Source organism: Globicephala melas, chromosome 3, assembly GCF_963455315.2.
Source record: "Globicephala melas chromosome 3, mGloMel1.2, whole genome shotgun sequence".
In the NCBI taxonomy this organism is placed as follows: Eukaryota; Metazoa; Chordata; class Mammalia; order Artiodactyla; family Delphinidae; genus Globicephala; species Globicephala melas.
In genome coordinates this window covers 146,889,818-146,908,750 of record NC_083316.1, presented here as the reverse complement: position 1 = coordinate 146,908,750, position 18,933 = coordinate 146,889,818, and the positions used below count along the sequence as shown (strand labels likewise).

At 49.4% G+C, this 18,933-nt stretch overlaps 1 protein-coding gene across 5 annotated transcripts in view; it reads left to right on the top strand.

Moving 5' to 3' along the window:
• Positions 1–18,425, top strand: part of SH3PXD2B (SH3 and PX domains 2B) — a 111,874-nt gene extending 93,449 nt beyond the window's left edge. For all 5 annotated transcript variants that reach the window (XM_060296606.1, XM_060296607.1, XM_060296605.1 and 2 more), the window contains 4 exons: positions 143–369; positions 2,419–2,468; positions 3,345–3,464; positions 12,929–18,425. In XM_060296606.1, the coding sequence (XP_060152589.1) occupies positions 143–369; positions 2,419–2,468; positions 3,345–3,464; positions 12,929–14,485 (1,954 nt within the window). In that variant the 3' untranslated portion in view covers positions 14,486–18,425. The remainder of the gene's footprint in view (positions 1–142; positions 370–2,418; positions 2,469–3,344; positions 3,465–12,928) is intronic.
• Positions 18,426–18,933: the final 508 nt, after the last annotated feature.

Genomic DNA, 18,933 nt, shown 5'->3' with positions numbered 1-18,933 from the left:
TGTACCAGCCCCTGGCCCTGGGCAGGTCGTGGTCCAGTGTTCCTGCCATCTGGGACCCAAAGTGGGATTCACAGTAGGAGTGCAACTTCTTCCCATGGGCCTGGCAGAGCAGCCTGACAGGCATCCTTCCCCTTCCTCCCAGGTACCAGGGCAAAGAGGGCTGGGCCCCAGCCTCCTACCTAAAGAAGAGCAGCGGGGAGCCTGTACCCCCAAAGTTGGGCCCCGGCTCACCCGCCCACGCGGGCGTCCTCGAGCTGGACGGCGTCTCCCGGCAGCAGAACTCGGTGGGCCGGGACAAGGAGCTGCTCAACAACCAGAGGGATGGCCGGTTTGAAGGCCGCCCGGCGCCCGACAGTGACGTCAAGCAGAGTAAGTGCCGCCCACCCGAGCTCCCGGCAGCTGGGCACCTACTACGTGCCAGGCTCTGTGCCCAGAGGTCCTCACATGTTGTCCCTCATCCTCATGGCAGCCCTGCTGCCCACCATCCTGTAGATAAGAAAACAGGCTCACAAACCCCAGGTCACTCGTTCCAGTTCATTCAGCCAGCAAGTTGCAGAACCTGAGTGGAGAGACGTGGCTTTCCTACTCAAGCCATGTTTTTTCCACCGTCTCATATCACCAGAGCTCCTGTTTCTCAAGCCCCTACTAGGTGCCAGGAATCTTATAATCAGTCTCACTGACTCCTTGTAACAACCTTTGAAGGACCTACTCCTTTTATTTTACAGGTTAGGAAACAGAGATGAAAGGGTTTGTCCAAGGCTACCCAGCTAGTGAACAGTGGAGCCAGGATTTGAACCCAGGTCCCTCTGACTCAAGTGCCAGTGGTCTGTCTGCAGGGCCTCATTTCTGAGCCAGGGGAAGAAAAAGCGGGCCCTATGTTGGGTTTATTCCGAAGATAGTTCTTTACTCATCTTGCTTTTCAAAGCTATTTTACCATTTAATGTTCCCAGCACACCTGAGAGTAGGTTCATTATTGTTGTCTGCTGCATACCCAGGATGCCAGCCTCAAGCATGTGACCCTGTACAGGGCAGAAGGAGTCTGTCTGTTGGGAAAGGACTAAAAACTAGCCACAAGGATGCAGTCACTTGCCCCTCGCTGGGCTTCTCCAGCTGTTTAAAGTGACTCTTATGGTCAGTGAACTTCTTGAGTCTCTCAGTTGTCTCAGCCACTTTGAGAAAACACTGACATGCCGTGGCAGGATCCTATCATGCGTGGCCAAGAGCATAGGAGGATTCCCATTAACACTAGAGGAGCGAGTGAAAATCTGAAAGCCCGTGTCTCTGTTAGGATATATAGGTTCAGATGCTCAAGCAAAGACTCCCCAGTACTATCACACACATACACCCAATAACAATGGCTCAAGTAATTTAGATGTTTATTTCTTTCTCACCGAGCAGTCAGGTATATGTCCAGAGCTGCTGTGGCAACTCTATCCAGTCACGAGTCTTGTTATGCTGTATCTATCTCGTGTTGCCCTCATCCTCCTGGTCCAGGAGGGCTCACCGCCAGTCCGGCCAAGGAAAATGAGGCAGGGAGAAGCGGAAGGCTGGACTCAGAAGCTACAGACTTGTTACTCTTTCACATCCCATCAGCCAGAACTTAGTCACATGGCAGTACCTAGCTGCAAGGGAGTCTGGGAAATGTAGTCTTTATGTAGGCAGTCAAGTGTCTGGCTAAAACTCTGTTGTGATTTTTTTTCTAATAGAAGACAGGAAAAATGGGTATTTAAGAGTTTTGCAGTCTCCTCTACAGGCCAACTACCAAACTACACCTCTGCGTAGACCCATGCTAAACCAGCTCTGACAGCATATGGGGTGCCTTCCTCAATGTTCTGCCCTTAGCCAGGAGCCTTGGACCACTGCAGAGTCGTCCTCTTCTTGATCCTGAGACTCAGAGCAGGGGCAGCCCGACTCCAGAGTAAAAACCCCTGAAGTCCTCAGTCCAAGTTTGTTTGGCTCTGTTTATGCATTGTTTAATTTGGGTGTGTTCCAGAGCACAAAGCCAGGGGCAGTACCATTAATGCGTGCTTGCCACATGCCAAGAGCCTCACCTGTATTGTTGACTTCCATCTCCACCACTGCTTCCAGGAGGCAGGCATTATCACCCCCTCTCCAGAAGAGGACCATGCAGCTCAAAGCCACATAACTTGTAGCCTCCCACCTCTGCGTTACTCTGAAGCCTGCACTTGTTGCCTTTGCTGGAAGGCTTTCCATTGCTCCAGGACTGGGCACCATCCCCTTGTTGATAGAGAGTCCTGAACCCAGTCTGAGTGTCCCCTCTCTAGTTGGGCTCTCCCATAGGAAGCGTCGCAGTCGCTCGCTGATGCCTGTGCTGAATGTGATGCCTCATCTCCTGCAGGAGAGAATAGATCTCTCGTGGTGTCCACCTCAGGAATTTTATCTGTCGTCTCTTTATAGGATCACCCAAGATGAGACAGAGACCCCCTCCTCGCCGGGATATGACCATAGTAAGTGGACCCTTGCAACTGGGGAGCCAGACCCTGACCTGAGATTAGCCCCCTGACACTCACCTCGCCTTCTCCAAGGATGCACTCTTTCCTGCCCACACAGCAGCCTTGTGAAGCTAATCCCACTGACAGGTGGAAAGACTGAGGTCCGGGGAGATCAAACAGTTCGCCCATGGCTTTGTGACAGTTAGGTCTCAGGATGTACTTTCTGCTTCCTGAGCCGACTCCGCTTTATCTTAGATAAGTCTCCTTGAATAACGTAACTTGAAACCAAAATGGGATAAGGCACACGTTTCGCTTGTGGTGCCGTTCTGATCTCTTACTTTCATACTCCATTTTTAACTCTGTAAGCAGTACTTTGAAAATGGGCTTTCTTCTTTTAATGTCTGCCATTTATCGAGCACCTTTTGGGTGCCAGGCAGTATGCCGGTGTTTCACTACATGAACTCGTTGAATGCGCTCCGTGACCCCACCAGGTAGATCCTGTTATTACGCACATTTTACAGGAGATAAAACTCAGGCCTCCAGGAGGGGAAGGGATTTGCCCAAAGTCACACCAATGGGTCTAACTTGCAAACTTGTGTTCATTTCACAACACTTGTTGCCTCTTAAGTTCAGAGAATATTGTCTTGCCCCAAATTTTCATGATTATAGGCAAATGTCCCATGTTTTTTCTCATTGCCCTAAAGCTGAAAGGCCAGTGACCTATCTAGAAGACGATGATCTGAGTGGTCCCCTTTGTTGTGTCCTAGAATCCAAATGGGTCCGCCAGCGCCCCCTTGAGGGTGATTGTGTGCCCCAATCCCTTAGCACCTCCCATTCAGCGCCATGGGAATGGACTTACAGTGGTTTTAACACTGTGTTTAATTGTACCAGCCTCGAGGTCTGCCCAAGCCTCCCATCCCACCCCAAGTGGAGGAAGAATATTACACCATTGCTGAATTCCAGACCACCATCCCTGATGGCATCAGCTTCCAGGCGGGCCTGAAGGTCGAGGTGAGTGGACGTGGTCTCACTTTGTCTACCTGTGATTCCCTTTTTTTTTTTTTAATTTATTTTTTTGAAGTATAGGTGATTTACAGTGTTGTGTTAATTTCCGCTGTACAGCAGAGTGATTCAGTTATACGTATATACGCATTCTTTTTCATATTCTTTTCCATCATGGTTTATCCCAGGATATTGAATATCATTGCCTGTACTATACAGTAGGACGTTGTTGTTTATCCATCCTATATATAATAGTTTGCATCTGCTAATCCCAAATTCCCAGTCTGTCCCTCCCCACCTACCTCCCCCTTGACAACCACAAGTCTATTCTGTCTATCTATGAGTCTGTTTCTGTTTCATAGGTAAGTTCATTTGTGTCATATTTTAGATTCCACATATAAGTGATATCGTATGATGTTTATCTTTCTCTTTCCGACTTACTTCACTTAGGATGATAATCTCTGGGTCCATTCATGTTGCTGCAAATGACATTATTTCATTCTTTTTTCTGGCTGACTAGTATTCCATTGTGTGTGTGTGTGTGTGTGTGTGTACACACCACACTTTTATCCATTCCTCTGTTAGTGGACACTTAGGTTGTTTCCATGTCTTGGCTATTGTAAATAGTGCTGCAGTGGACATTGGGGTGCATGTATCTTTTTGAATTAGAGTTCTGTCCAGATATATGCCACTGTCATATGTCAACTCTATTTTTAGTTTTTTGAGGAACCTCCACACTGTGCTCCATAGTGGCTGCACTAACTCACATTCCTACCAACAGTGCAGGAGGGTTCCCTTTTCTCTACACCCTCTCCAGCATTTATTTGTAGATTTTTTAATGATGACCATTCTGACCCATGTGAGGTGATACCTCATTGTAATTTTGACTTGCATTTCTCTAATAATTAGCGATGTTGAACATCTTTTCTTGTGCCTGTTGGTCATCTGTATGTCTTCTTTGGAGAAATGTCTGTTTACATCTTCTGCCCATTTTCCAATTGGGTTGTTTGGTTTTTTGTTGTTGAGTTACATGAGCTGTTTGTATATTTTGGAGATTAAGCCCGTGTCGGTCGTATCATTTGCAAATAATTTTTTTCAGTCCATGGGTTGTCTTTTCGTTTTGTTTGTGGTTTCCTTTGCTGTACAAAGGCTTGTACTACTTGTGATTTTTGATTCTAGGCACCATCTCCTATTCCTGTGTTCTTTTTTTTTTAGTAGCAGCTTTACTGAGATATAATTCACATAACATATGACTCAGTGATTTAAGGTATAAAATTCAGTGGTTTTTAGTTTAATTACAGAGTTGTGCAACCATCACCACCATCAACATTAGAACATTTCATCACCCAAGTAAGAAACCCTGTACACATTAGCAGTGCCTCCCCACGTCCCCTCAATCCCTCTCAGTGCCCCTGCCCCAGCCCTAGGCAACCACTGATCTATTTCCTGTGTCTATAGATTTGCCTCTTTTCATCACCTCCTCCCTCCTTGATTGCCTCTCCTCTCCCCTTTACTTCCCACTTCTTTGCTTGTCTACTCCGTTCCCTGCGTAAAGGCCATCATAAATCCTTTCTCCCCTCCCATTTCTCTTTTCTTTCTCATGGGGTTAGAGCTTGAAGGTGTTTCCCATGTTTCCAGGAAAGCCCGTAAGTAATGGGATAGCAGTTAGGTGCCGGCCACTGCACTAAGCACCTCGCATGCCGTATCTTGCCTAATCATATCGTCATTTACTCTTGTGAGGCAGGACTATTACAATTCCCATTTTTCAGAGGAGGAAGCTGTGGCTCAGAAAAAAGGTGCTGTCCAAGGTCACACAGCCAAAAGGTGGCAGAGTCAGGATTTGAACCCATGTCTGTCTCCAGATTAGAACCAGGGCTACTGACAGCCTGCTGTTTATCTGCCCAGTATTTGGGGATCTCAGGAGGATGGAGACCGTATCTGTTTTTTACTTCTCTATCCCCACAGCTAGCACAGTGCCTGGCACGTGATAGATTTGCAATAAATGTTGAATCAATGAAAATCCATCTCCCCACTAGCCTCCTGCTAACACCCAGAAAACCAGGGAGTGTTTTCTTCTTCCTTCTCGTCCCTAACCCTGGCCTTGGGGCTGGTCCACAGTAGGTGCTCAGAGAGCCATTCCTTTATGAATGAATGTTTGAATGAACGAAGGAAATAAAGAGTGAACAAATGATTACTGAGCCAGTGCCTAAGTGTGGCACGTGTACTAAGGGTCTTTAGTCACTTCTCTAGGCCTCCAAAGAACCCACCATTTTCCCTCCCGCTCTGACACCTCCTGCCCCCGCCCTCTCTCCCCCTCGAGTCCCAGGGCAGCTGCCCAGTGAGCCCGGGAGGAGGCGACTTCCCGAAGGTGCATCCTGGGTCTCACCACCACTGATTCTGCCCAAGCCTCTCTAGAAAGTTCTCCTCAAGCCAAGTGTCCTTTAATCCATGCAGACAGCAGGAGGGCTGTCTGCAGGGGTGTTTAAAGAACCTGGGTTGAAGCCTGTCAAACTAATTTTTTAAAATGCAAATCCCAATCCTCACAGAGAAACTGAGGGGACGGTGGAAATACCTCCAAGGCTCTAAAAGGCTTTTTATCTGCTCCTTTTTTTTCCTCCCAATCTGTTCTTTCTAATTTCAAATCCACAGAGAGAACTCACAAGGCATCTTGCTTGTGCTTCAAGATAATTCTGTGCCCAGTTCCCCCATTTTGCTGTTTAAAACATGTATGTTATTCTGACATGAAACATATGCCTGTCTCTTAACATCTTTCCACATCAAGGGCTGTTCTTCCTCCCATTGCTATTCAGCCTTATTTTCACTCCTTTCCTCTGAACCCCACTGGTTCAGCTGGCCCTTCCCCACCTCTCTTGCTCTCTCTGCCTTTAACCTTCCTTTAACCCAGCTCCTAGCCCACTACGTGTTTTCTTATAGAAGGCTCTCAAGGCCATTCTTAGAACTGAACTTGGCATATCAAAATCCACCTCATTCTTCAAATCCCTGCCTCCTCTGGGAAGCCTCCCCAGGTTCACACTGGTGTCCCTTCCTACCCTTCCGTTAGCTTCTATGGGACCATACATCTCAATCCTTAACTAAGGACAGGCCCTCATTTGTGTACATAATGCTTTCTTGACATTATGAAAAATATTCTCCCCTCATTCTTCAGTGACTGAGTTTTGAATTCCAGTCATCTTCCCTTGGCACTTTGAATAGATTGTCCCATTCTTTTCCTGCATCTAGTGTTGCTAGGAAGCAGCTACTCTCCACCTGGTCCTTGTTCTCTTTTTCATTAGCTGTCATTTCTCTGATTTTCTCAGGAGCTCCTCACTGTCTTTAAAATGCCGATGTTTCACTAAAGCATGTCTAGGTATGTTTCTTTATTTTTATATCCTGCTCAGCATGTGGTGGGTCTTTTCAATCTAAGGACTCAGGAGATCTTCCTAGAAATTTTCCCACTTTTACTTCTTTTTTTTTTTTTTTTTTTTTTGGGTAGGGGAGCCCCACCGCATGGCATGCAGGATCTTAGTTCCCTGATAAGGGATCAAACCCTTGCCCCCTGCAGTGGAAGCACAGAGTCTTAACCACTGGACCTCCAGGGAAGTCCATCACTTTTACTTCTTTAAATAATGACTCTCTTCACTCCTTTTATTCTTTCCTTTTGGAATGGTTATGAAACAGTATGGGAGCTTCTGCCCCTATTTTCCATGTCTCTTAACGTTTCTTTCATATTTTCCACCTTCATTCCTTTGTACTGCATTCCTAGAGCATTCTGCTTCATCTTTTAGTCCATTAATTTGCTCTTTAACAATTCAGTCTGTTTCTTATTTTATTTCAGCAACTATCATTTTTATTTCCAAGAGCACTTATTGATTCTTTTTCCTAGTTACGTGTTCTCATTTCATAATAGCCTGTTCTTTCACGATATCGATGCCCTTCTATATCTGTATAAGGATATTAAATATGTTATTGTTCATGATCTCTCTCCTCGGTTGTAAATCCTTTGCAGTGGTGTTGGTATTATTTATTTCAGTTCTTTTCATGGTGTTAGGACTTGTCTTGGGCAGTACAAGAAGAGGCAGCAGTCAAACAGCCCAGTTGGGGAGTGTACACAAGGGGCTGGTTGACTTCCACCGGCTTCAGTGCCAGATCGGGGACTTCTGAGCCAGCCACTGAGCAGTGTCTTGTCTCTGACCCAAGCTCATTCTTTCGCTGTTCCACTCATGAGCAATCACCTCCTTCATACCACCTCCCCTACAGGAATGGAACAAAGGGCATAGAGGGGTCAACCAGCCTTGTTGCTTCTGCCGTGGTATCCCAGTTAATCCCCTGTCACTTGCCCCTGGGCCTTCCTAGTCTCAGATCCTACCCCCTCAAAGTCTGGCAGACCTCACACTGCTACTACCTTTTGCAACAAAACCCCCTGCAGCAGTCCTGGGCCACAGCCCCCCTTTGCAGCTTCTGCCCGTCCGTGATTCCTCACAATTCCTAGTCCACTAACTTCTCCCCTTCCTCTTTCTGCACTTGGCTTTCTACTGATATTCATTTGTTTCCTGGCTTTATTGCATTAAGGGGAAACTGCTGTTCATTCCGTCTCCCATCTTGAAACCAGAAGTCTGGCTTGCATATTATAAAAGTTTTTTTTGTTTGTTTGTTTTTTCCCAAGAGCATTGAAGAACATGATAAAACCTTCTTCTCCTTTAAGACAATGAGTTTCCAGCATTTTGTACAAACACACACCATTGTTTGAGCGTGCTGGCAAACAGGGCATTTGCCAATACGCACCAGCACTCCCTGGCTCAGAGCATTCGGAAATCCACCTAGGGCAGCTCAAGGTGTTCCGGACGATGCAGTGAAGCTGAGGGCTGACGCTGTGTGCAGTAGGGAGTAAATGGATCCCTGGGGTCTTCTGGAGATGCTGGGGAGTCTCCCTCCAAGGCTGCACCCGCACTTCAACCAGAACCATTCCCTGTCTCATTTCTGGCTTTTATTCTGTCTGTTTTTGCTAAAGCTGAGCCAATAAATAGCTCACATACCCAGCATTCTTTCCCAGGAAGCACAAATGTAACCCATCCTTGAAACTTCTCTGCTTTCCTATTGTTCTGTGATGTCAGCATAGGTTCTGCTAGTGATGACTTGAAGGACTTGAGTGAGAAATAGTTGACCCTACAGTTTTTGGTTTAACCGAGAGTTCTTATGATAAACACTGTCTCCTTTGTTTTCTTCTCCTCCAGTTTTGCTTCCTGGTTCAATTCAACATCATCTTAGTGTTCAGGATTCATGAATGGAACCACAGTGTTCTAGCAGTGGAGCTACAAGGAATACCTTAGTTCCTTGCTTGGTCCATGTATCTTCAAAACATGTTTTACTAATGATGATACAATTATAATGATGATACAGACACTTATCTGTGCCGAGTACCTTACGTCCTTCATAACTAATCTTCAAACAAGTCCCAAGAGGTCGATACATTGAGCCCATTTTATTTTTTTTAAAATGTCGATACAGACACTTATCTGTGCCGAGTACCTTACATCCTTCATAACTGATCTTCACAGAAGTCCCAAGAGGTCGATACATTCAGCCCATTTTATCTTTATTTATTTATTTTTTAATATTTATTTATTTTTGGCTGCGTTGGGTCTTCGTTGCTGCGCGTGGGCTTCCTTTAGTTGGCGGCGAGCGAGGGCTCCTCTTCTTTGTGGTGCGCAGGCTTCTCATTGCGGTGGCTTCTCTCGTTGTGGAGCACGGGCTCTAGGCACGCGGGCTCAGTAGTTGTGGCGCACGGGCTTAGTGGATCTGTGGCTCCGCGGCATGTGGGATCTTCCCAGACCAGGGCTCAAACCCATATCCCCTGCCTTGGCAGGCAGATCCTCAACCACTGCACCACCAGGGAAGTCCCCAGCCCACTTTACAGATGTATCTGAGACAAAGAGAGGTTAGGTAAATGTCTAAGGTTACATAGCTGGTAAGTGGTGGAGCTGGGATTTGATCCCAAATCTCTCTGGTTTTAAAGCCCAGGCTATATTCTTTCATCTCCATTCTTGTGACTTTGCATTTGCTTTTACAGGCCAACCTTGGAGATATTGTAGGTTCGGTTCCAAACCACCCCTATAAAGCCAGTATCACAATAAAGCAAGTCACATGAATGTTTTGGTTTCCCAGTGCATATAAAAGTGTGTTTACATTATACTATAATCTATTAAGTGTGCAACAGCATTATGTCTAAAAAAATGTGCAGACCCGCCTTCCCTGTGGCACAGCCCGTGTGCCACAACTACTGAAGTTCGCACACCTGGAGCCTGTGCTCCGCAACAGGAGACGCCACCACAATGAGAAGCCTGAGCAACTCACTGAAGAGTAGAGAAACTAGAGAAAGCCCGTGCACAGCAACGAAGACCCAACATAGCCAAAGATAAACAAATAAAATAAATAAATTTATTTTTTAAAAAAAGTGCAGACCTTAATTAAAAAATACTTAATTGCGGGGCTTCCCTGGTGGTGCAGTGGTTGAGAGTCTGCCTGCCGATGTAGGGGACACGGGTTCATGCCCCGGTCTGGGAAGATCCCACATGCTGCGGAGCGGCTAGGCCCGTGAGCCATGGCCGCTGAGCCTGCGCATCCGGAGCCTGTTCTCCGCAACGGGAGAGGCCACAGCAGTGAGAGGCCCGCGTACCGCAAAAAAAAAAAAAAAAACAAACAACCATAAAAAACTTAATTGCTAAAAAATGCAAACCATCATCTGAGCCTTCAGCAAGTCATAATCTTTTTGCAATAGTAACATCAAAGATCACTGACCGCAGATCACCATTACACATATAATAACAATGAAAAAGTTTGAAATATTGTGAAAATGAGCAATTCGTAACAACAGCAAAAAAAAAACAATGCAGTACCTGCAAAGCGCAATAAAGTGAAGTGCAATAAAATGAGGTTTGACTGGGGACTTCCCTCGTGGTGCAGTGGTTAAGAATCCACCTGCCAACGCAGGGGACACAGGTTCAAGCCCTGGTCCGGGAAGATCCCATGAGCCATGGAGCAACTGAGCCCGTGCACCACAACTACTGAGCCTGCATGCCACAACTACTGAACCCCACGTGCCTAGAGCCCGTGCTCCACAAGGGAAGCCACCACAATGAGAAGCCTGTTCACCATGACGAAGGGTACCCCCCACTCACTGCAACTAGAGAAAGCCCTCGCACAGCAATGAAGACCCAACGCAGCCAGAAATTAATTAATTTACAAAAATTTTTTTTAATTAGGTATGACTGACTGTATTCGTAATAGCTCTTAGCCTCTATCTAGTAAATGAAAACTCCCATGCATCGCAATTAAGGACACAAATGTTGAGAGCTTCTGCCATAGTACATGGTGGAGTGTAAGCTTATAAATTCCTCATTGATAGATTTCATTTTGATTAATTGTTCTATTTTCATTTGCTCACATACATACTTAGTCTTACAGTTGTTGAATTCACGGATGTGCTGACAATGACTTGTATGCCCAGAATCACCTTCAGTCATTACCAGAGCTACCAAGTGTTGATAAGATGCTGGTCACCAGCACGTAAAGGGCTTCCATTTATCAGTACCCTTTCCTGGAGAGACTCCAGTGGGACGTGTTAAGTATATGCCTGCCACATGCCTGCTGCGTTCTCAGTGCTCTCCCCTGTAATTTAATACTAATAGGTAACATTTTCCCTTCAGCCTTTACCAAGTGCTATTGCACGCATTAGCTTATGTGGTCATCATGGAAACCCTACAAGTAGGCATTACTGTTCTTACCATCCTCTCTGTTTTGTGATGTAGCATCTCAGAGGCCAGCCTCTGCTCCTGCACTGGGTCTGTGGCTGCCTTTCTCTCTGATCTGGGTGGCAGAGCACAACAGCAGAACCATACCCACAGCCCTCAGCCCCTAGCGCTTTCTCACCTCAGGCACGTCTCCCCCGCCAAGCAAGGTCCACTTTCCAGGGCAGGGCTGGGTAGTAAAGCCTCAGGCTCTGGAGCCCACCAGGCTGCCTTTGACTCCCGCCTCCACCACTGACTTTCTGCGTGACCCTCTGCGAGCTCCTCAGCTCTCCTGAGGCTTGGTTCTGCATCTGTACAATGGGATGACAATCCCCATCTCATCAGGTGGTTGTAATCATTAACTAGCTCTCCTGTGCACAGAGCCTGCTGTGGTATTGCTGTTTATTAGTTTGCTCAGGCTGCCATCACAGAAGACTGGGTGGTTTAAACAACAGAGATGGATTTTCTCATGTTCTATAGGCTGGATGTCCAAGATCAAGGTGTCAGCAGGTTTGGCTTTTCCTGAGGCCTCTCTCCTTGCCTCACAGCTGGCCACCTTCTCTCTGTGTTCACCCGTGGTCGTCCCTCATTCTGGATGTTCTGTGTGTCCTCATCTCCTCTTATAAGGACAACAGTCATATTGGACTAGGGCCCACCCTAATGACCCCATTTTAACCTAATTACCTCTTAAAAGGCTCTGTCTTTGAACGCAGTCACAATCTAAGGTACAGAGTTTAGGGCTTCAACATATAAGCTGGGGGGGACTCAGTTCAGCCCGTAACATGCAGCGTGTGCACCTTTCACCCGTGTGAATTTAGCCACATGGTACTAAACAAAAAGGAGACAGGAAACATAAGGTATTAAATAACATGAGTGATTCCACCCACCGTTCCAGTCCATGGGTGTGTATCCCAGAGGGAGAGGGAGATGAGATGAGTTTGTTGTACCTCCATCAGCATCAGTTCCCCTGTACCTAAACATGAGCTAGGTGTGCTCCCCACATTTCAGGATGCACATTTTTCATACGGCATGGCATATAAACACCAGCCAACTGTTCTGTCTGGTGCTCAACCAAAGGAGCAGCGATCAAGGCTAGTTTGGGCTGTATCGGGGGTTCGCCTTGAACTTCTTCAGAATTTTAGCAGACACCGCTGGTGGCCTGCCCTCTATCCCAACCCCGCAACTGCTTCCTACCTCCTATGCCCACCTAAGGGCATCACCCAGAAAGGGGGAGGGTTAATGTCTTGGGGAGGGGGAGGGACTAGGGGTCAGGAGATAAGTGTCCCCACCCCCAATGTCTGATTCGGCACAGTCTCTCAGAGGATCCCTGTTAAATTAAGCCCCACTGGCCCAAGAGCATTAACTGCTCCTAACTGGCTCTCCCTTTCCTCAGTTCCTCACTTGGGCTTCCTGGAATCATCTCTCAGATTAACTACCTACACCCCAGTTCATATCTCAAGGACTGATTTTGAGGAAATCCAAAATTACACGAGCACCTACCCCCATGTAAGATGTTTCTGATACACAGCAGCCTCATAGATGGTCCCCCAGAGATATTGTCTGGGAATCTGACGAATGTAAAATCCCTGATTCCAGAACCCCAGCTGCATGTGGGTTCTCCCAGACCATCCTGGCCCACTGGCCCTGACACCATACCTACTCAGTGCTTTCCTCTGGCCTCCCTTCCAGGTGATCGAGAAGAACTTGAGCGGCTGGTGGTACATTCAGATTGAAGATAAGGAAGGGTGGGCCCCAGCGACTTTCATCGATAAGTATAAGAAAACCAGCAATGCCTCAAGACCCAACTTTCTGGCTCCCTTGCCCAATGAGGTGACGCAGCTCCGGTTGGGAGATGCAGCAGCAATGGAGAACTGCACGGGCAGTGAAGCCGTCGGCCCGTCCCGGCCCCTACCCGATGCACCACATGGGGCTGTGGACTCCGCCATGCCATGGTCCAAAGACTGGAAGGGTGGTAAGGAGGTCCCAAGGAAGGCATCTTCAGACACGTCCTCGTGTGCAGGCTACGAGGAGATCTCAGACCCCGACCTGGAGGAGAAGCCCAGCCTCCCTCCCCGGAAAGAATCCATCATCAAGTCGGAAGGGGAGCTGCAGGAGCGACAGAGGATGGAGCAGCTCAGAGGTTCTTCACCCAAGCCTCCTGGCATGATCTTGCCAATGATCCCAACCAAACACACGCCTCCAGCCCGGGACAGCAGGAGACCAGAGTCCAAACCTGACAAAAGCAAGTTGTTCCAGCTGAAAAATGAGATGGGGCTGGAGTGTGGCCATAAAGTATTGGCCAAGGAAGTGAAGAAGCCCAACCTCCGACCTGTCTCCAAATCCAAAGCTGACCCACCGGAGGAGAGGCCGGAAGCTGTTCCCCAGAATCCCTTCTTAAAGTCCAAACCTCAGGTTAGGCCAAAACCAGCTCCTTCCCCCAGGACAGAGCCACCTCAGGGCGAAGACCAAGTGGACATCTGTAACCTCAGGAGCAAGCTCAGGCCTGCCAAGTCCCAAGAGAAACCCTCGTTGGACGGAGAGAGCAGCCCCCAGGCTGGGGGAGGCCAGGACGTGGCCATCAGCCGTGGCTTCCTCCCAGGGGAGGGGCCTGGCCGTGCCCAGGACAGGACGAGCAAACAGGATGGGCTCAGCCCAAAGGAGACGTCCTGCAGAGCCCCTCCAAGGCCGGCCAAGACCGCAGATCCTGTGCCTAAGAATGTGCCAGTCCCCCTCCAAGAGGCTTCCCAGCAGAGACCTGTGGTCCCTCCTCGAAGACCACCACCCCCCAAGAAAACCTCCTCGTCGTCCAGGCCCCTTCCAGAGGTCAGAGGGCCCCTTCCAGAGGTCAGAGGGCCGCAGCGGGAGCCCACCGAAGGCAAGGCAGCTCCTGTCCCAGGCCGGGCCCTGCTTGTCCCCCCAAAAGCCAAACCTTTTCTCTCCAACTCCTCAGGGGGGCAGGATGACATGCGAGGCAAAGGTGGGCTGGGGCCACGGATGATGGGCAAGATGGGAGAAAACAAGGAGAAAGTGGCTGCAGCCCCCTTCCCCAATGCAGACGGCCCCAAGGACTTGTACGTGGCCGTGGCCAACTTTGAAGGAGACGAAGGTACCAGCGGCTTCCAGGAGGGGACGGTGTTCGAGGTCCGGGAAAAGAACAGCAGCGGCTGGTGGTTCTGCCAGGTGCAAAGCGGGGCCCCCTCCTGGGAGGGGTGGATTCCTTCCAACTATCTCAGAAAGAAGCCCTAGCCTGCTCCCTTCCTGCCTGGAAGTCCTGCACGACCCTGCCGGCTTTACCTACATATTTAATATGCCTCTTAATTTATCAACCTCCACGCAGCTTCAAAGGAAGGAAGACTGGAATACTGTGGTTTCTTCCCTTCTCTGGGTGGAGAGGGATCCCTCCCATCACAGCGTCCCCTGGAGGCTCAGAGGCCACACCCCTTTCTCTCTACTCAGCGTCCCTGCCTTAAGGCCAGTGGCATTGCCACCCAGCTTCCCTGCCCACCCAACAGCTGGACCATGACTCTCTGAGGTCTCTAGGACCGGAATCCATCATCTGGAGAAACTACAGCAAGGGTCTCTTGTTGATCGGATCAGGCAGAGTATGGGTAGCCCTCTGCCGACCCAGCACCCCACCCAGTTCATTCATGTCAAGCAACTTGATTCACTCAGTTTCCAAAATGCCTGGTCCCAGAAAGAACTTCATCCCGTAGAAGTCAGCTCCGTTGCCAGTTCCAGGGAGGTGGTGTCTTCCCCGAGGCCTCAGGTCCACGGGCCTCTCAGGTTCAAGCAGATGCAGCTGCCCCAGGAGTGGGCCTGGAGGTCCTCCCAGCCATGCTGCCTCCCTTCTGTGCTGGGACCCTGATCAGTTCTAAAGGAGTGCTTCCAGCTCCAAGCATGCTCCCCTTTTCCTGCTGCAGGCTGGGGTCCAACCCAGGGCTTTTAAACAAGAATCCCCAGCCCGCTTTTGGGGGGGCCTTTCACTTCTGCCTACCTAGAGCAAGAATCTCAAGGTCTGTTTGAATAAGGGGACCGTTCACAAGCCACGCCCCTTGGGAGCTCCTCTTTGCTGAGTAGCTAGTAGGTGCCAAACGCTGTACTTGGCACTTTACCTTCATGCTGAACCCTCACAGCAGCCCTCTCTGATACTATTACACCTGTTTTATAGATGAGGAAACGGGTTCAATGGGCCCAAGGGCACACTAGCTGGGAAGAGGAGGAAAGGGGATTTGCATCCAGGCTGGCCTGACTTCCATGCCTGTGCCCTGCCCCTGTAAGAGGCAAACCAGGCGGGGAGAGGGAGACGCCAGCTGGCTGCCCTGGGCTGTGCATGTGGGGGCCGGGTGGCTGCTCCCACACCCAACACCCCTCCAACCCATTGTAGCATCTACTGAAGGCTGCCCTGGACCCCATATGGTTGCTCCACACAAGGCTGCCCACGGCCCCGGTGCTGCCACAGAGCCCTGTTTCCTGCTCCTGTGCTGGTGCCCACCCCGGGGGATAGAACTTATGGAGCAAAGGGAGCCAAGGTGGTCTCACATGCCAGCCTTGAGGGACCCTGGTGGCTCAAGGGCCAGCAGCGGAGTCTCCAGCAAACTGGGCAGAGTAGGCAGTAGTCCCATAAGGAGACGGGGATCCGAGGGCCAGGCAGAACCTCCTGTCTCTGCTGCTGCTTCCTGCTCCTCTCTGGCACTCGAAGAGTAGTTTTCTCTTTTTTTCTTTCCATGCACTCTCCCTCTCTGTGGTCTCACTGGAAGGAACCTGGGGCAGCCCTTGCACCCGTTTTGACTGATGTGGTTCACTGAGTCACATAGAGACACAGCTACACTGCAGAACGAGAATCAGGACCCAGGGTTTCTGGCTTCCAGCCCAGAGCTCTTGCCTGGGGTCCAGGCTGCCTTGGGGGTGAGAATGCAGCACCCCTCCTCATCCCACCCTACTCTGCAGGACAAGAGGAAGTGGCCCTCTGGCCCTGCCCCCAGAGATCTCTGATGCAGAGTAGTCATCTGCTGCCATGCTTTTGGGACCACAAGAGCAGCTTTCCCAGGGATGCTCGCCGTCTACCTGCAGTGCCAAAATTTATGGGCAGACAGCTCTCTTCCAGTCTCCCCTCCCCTCCCCACCCCTCCTCACTGCCACATGGGCTCTGGATCCTTCCCTGATCCACAATCGCATCTTTATTCCTTCCTTCAGTAGGTCTGTAAATCCCACACCCCGAGAGTCTTGGGACAGGGCCCTGAGGTGCCCTGCCGTGCCCACTTGCCCCCAGCCCTGTTCCCAGAACCTTGGGGGGAAGATGGCAGCCAGGGGCAGAAGGGAGAATGGGAGAGGGCCATCCACCCTCCAAGGTCCCCTCACTCGGGAGGAGGCCCCACAGCACGTTTTCCTGAGTTTTTGACCCATTTTGGTTTAAACACCATTCATGAAGCTGTTATGCAGGATTTGACTACATTTCAAAAGACAAAACTCTAAATTTTTCTTTTCTGATTATCTCTCAGCTTTCATTGACCTTTTCTAGTATTTTGCGAGTGCCTGCTATGTACTAGGCGCTGGGTGTAGACCAGGCTGCGAGTGGCTCCGTGCCTGGCTGTGAAGAGCTTTGATTTTTGTGTGCAGATTCCACTGAAGGCGTTTGTCTTTGGCTTCATTTCCTCTTTCCAGGGGTCAGCTGGGTGGGAATGGACTAATTCCGCCTTTTTCTGGATAGAAAATTTTCCCTGCACATGAAAAAGTAATCAGCCTTTTTATTGTTATTATTCTGGCGTGAACTGAAGGTCCTAAAGCCACATTTCTCTCTGTTCACTGTTCTTTCCTCAGGACACATGTGTGGCCTGAGGACTCCTCTCTCCAGCTCCTCCTACCACGGTGAGGGTACTTCCCCAGGCAGCTGCAAGGGACGGTCTTGAGGGCCAACGGCTCTCCCTAGCTGTCCTCACCTGGGGGCTTAGGTTGATACCATCCAGGACTGTAGCCACCATTCTATGCGCATTTGATAGAGCAGATGCAAAATCCCCTGGAGTCACCACCGTGGCAAATGTCCAGGGCCATAGGAATAACTTTTGTGCCAGCCTCCGGGCAGGTTACCGGTGCCTACGCACGCTCCGTCCTTTAATCTCATCCTCACTTCAACCCTGTGAGGTGCCTAGGATCAGCCCCAATCTGTCATGAGAGCACTGAGGTTCAGAGGTTGAAGTCAGCGTCATCCAAATATTGACCAAGCTGAGACTTGAATCCCGTTTTTTCTCCCCAGTGCCCGTGACGTTTCCTCTGCCATCAACAATGAAATGTTCATGGTGCTTCCAGGGAAGCAGGTGACCCTCCCTCTCAATTTAGGTTTTTCCTCTCCTGACCCCACCATCACACATGTCAGTAGGTCACAGGCCAAATGCCAGCCCAGAAAGGCAGGCAAGGATGGATTTTATTCCTTTCCTCACCCCCGCATACTTTCTCGGGATGGCTGTTTTATCTTACACCCTAGGGCAAAACTACAGCTTGTAGTCATAACGCCAAATCTTTGGAAAATCTGCGTTTTAGGACCACCCCTTGATAAAATAGGCCTTTACTCAAGTTTTTTACTCAGAATTTCTTTGCCATTTGGTGGGTTTATGTCCTTGTCCCAGGATGAGACTTGGGGAGCTGGGCTGCAGCTCAAACCATTTTTAATGCCCTGCCCTGCCGGGAGATTGCTAGAGCCTCACCAGGCTTCCAGTAGTCATGTTACATGTCCTCCCCAAAGCCTCGCCACGTGATTGATTTCTTAGACAAAGTTCTTGGCCTTAAAACATTTCTGGGCCCACAGAGGATTTCCTTACCAGGTAGAATGTAGGAAAACAAACTTGCCACATTAAAGGACAGATGCCAAATCTCCCCAAGGTTGGAAGACCCTACTCTTAGGCTGAGGGATGGACAGTCTAGTATTTATTTCGTTTGTACCGAGTACACGGCACTGAGTGGGATGAAGTAGAAATCGCTCCTGGCCTCAGGTAGCTGGCAACTCAACATCATCAAGAACGAGAACATTCGTGCCTCGGCTTGGCTCCCGTCCTTTCATTGTTTCTGAGTTTTTAAGTGTCGGGTCAGGTCTTGCCCTTCACTTTGGGCTGTGATAATGTACATGTAACAACCTGAGTCACGTGGCAGTCTTGTCCCCTCCTTGGTTGTCAGGCCTGTCCTTCAGGGCTTCTGCTGCAAACAACCATACCAGACCATAGATGAAGATTCCCTATTGCCAAACAGTGTGGCCTGAATGAGTAGGAAACTGGCTTGCGTTGAGGCCTGAGGGTGCGGCAAGCCCTCCGTTAGCCTGGAGGGATTGCTCCTAACTTGGCCAAGTAACGTCTAGATGGACCTTAGCCCGTGAAGGTCACAGACAGAGTTGTGGAGTTGTAGAGTTAAAACCAGGAGGCTCCAGAGTCTTTGTCTGCGCATGGACCACCTGCTGAGGACCCTTCTCACAGACTTGACCGTCCAGCCCCATGGGGTAACGTCTGCTTTCTGGTGCTACCTTGTGGAGTTTTCAAGCCACCCATCGTGTTTCCACATTCCACCTTTCCCGTTTTTATCGTCTGCTCCCAAATAGGCCTTCTTGGCTCCAGTCAGGAACAAGGGACTCAACTTCTGTTGTCCTTGAAGAGGCCAAGCCCAGTGCCACAGCCAGTAGCCTTCACTTTCAGGTCTTCTATAAACGTACAAGA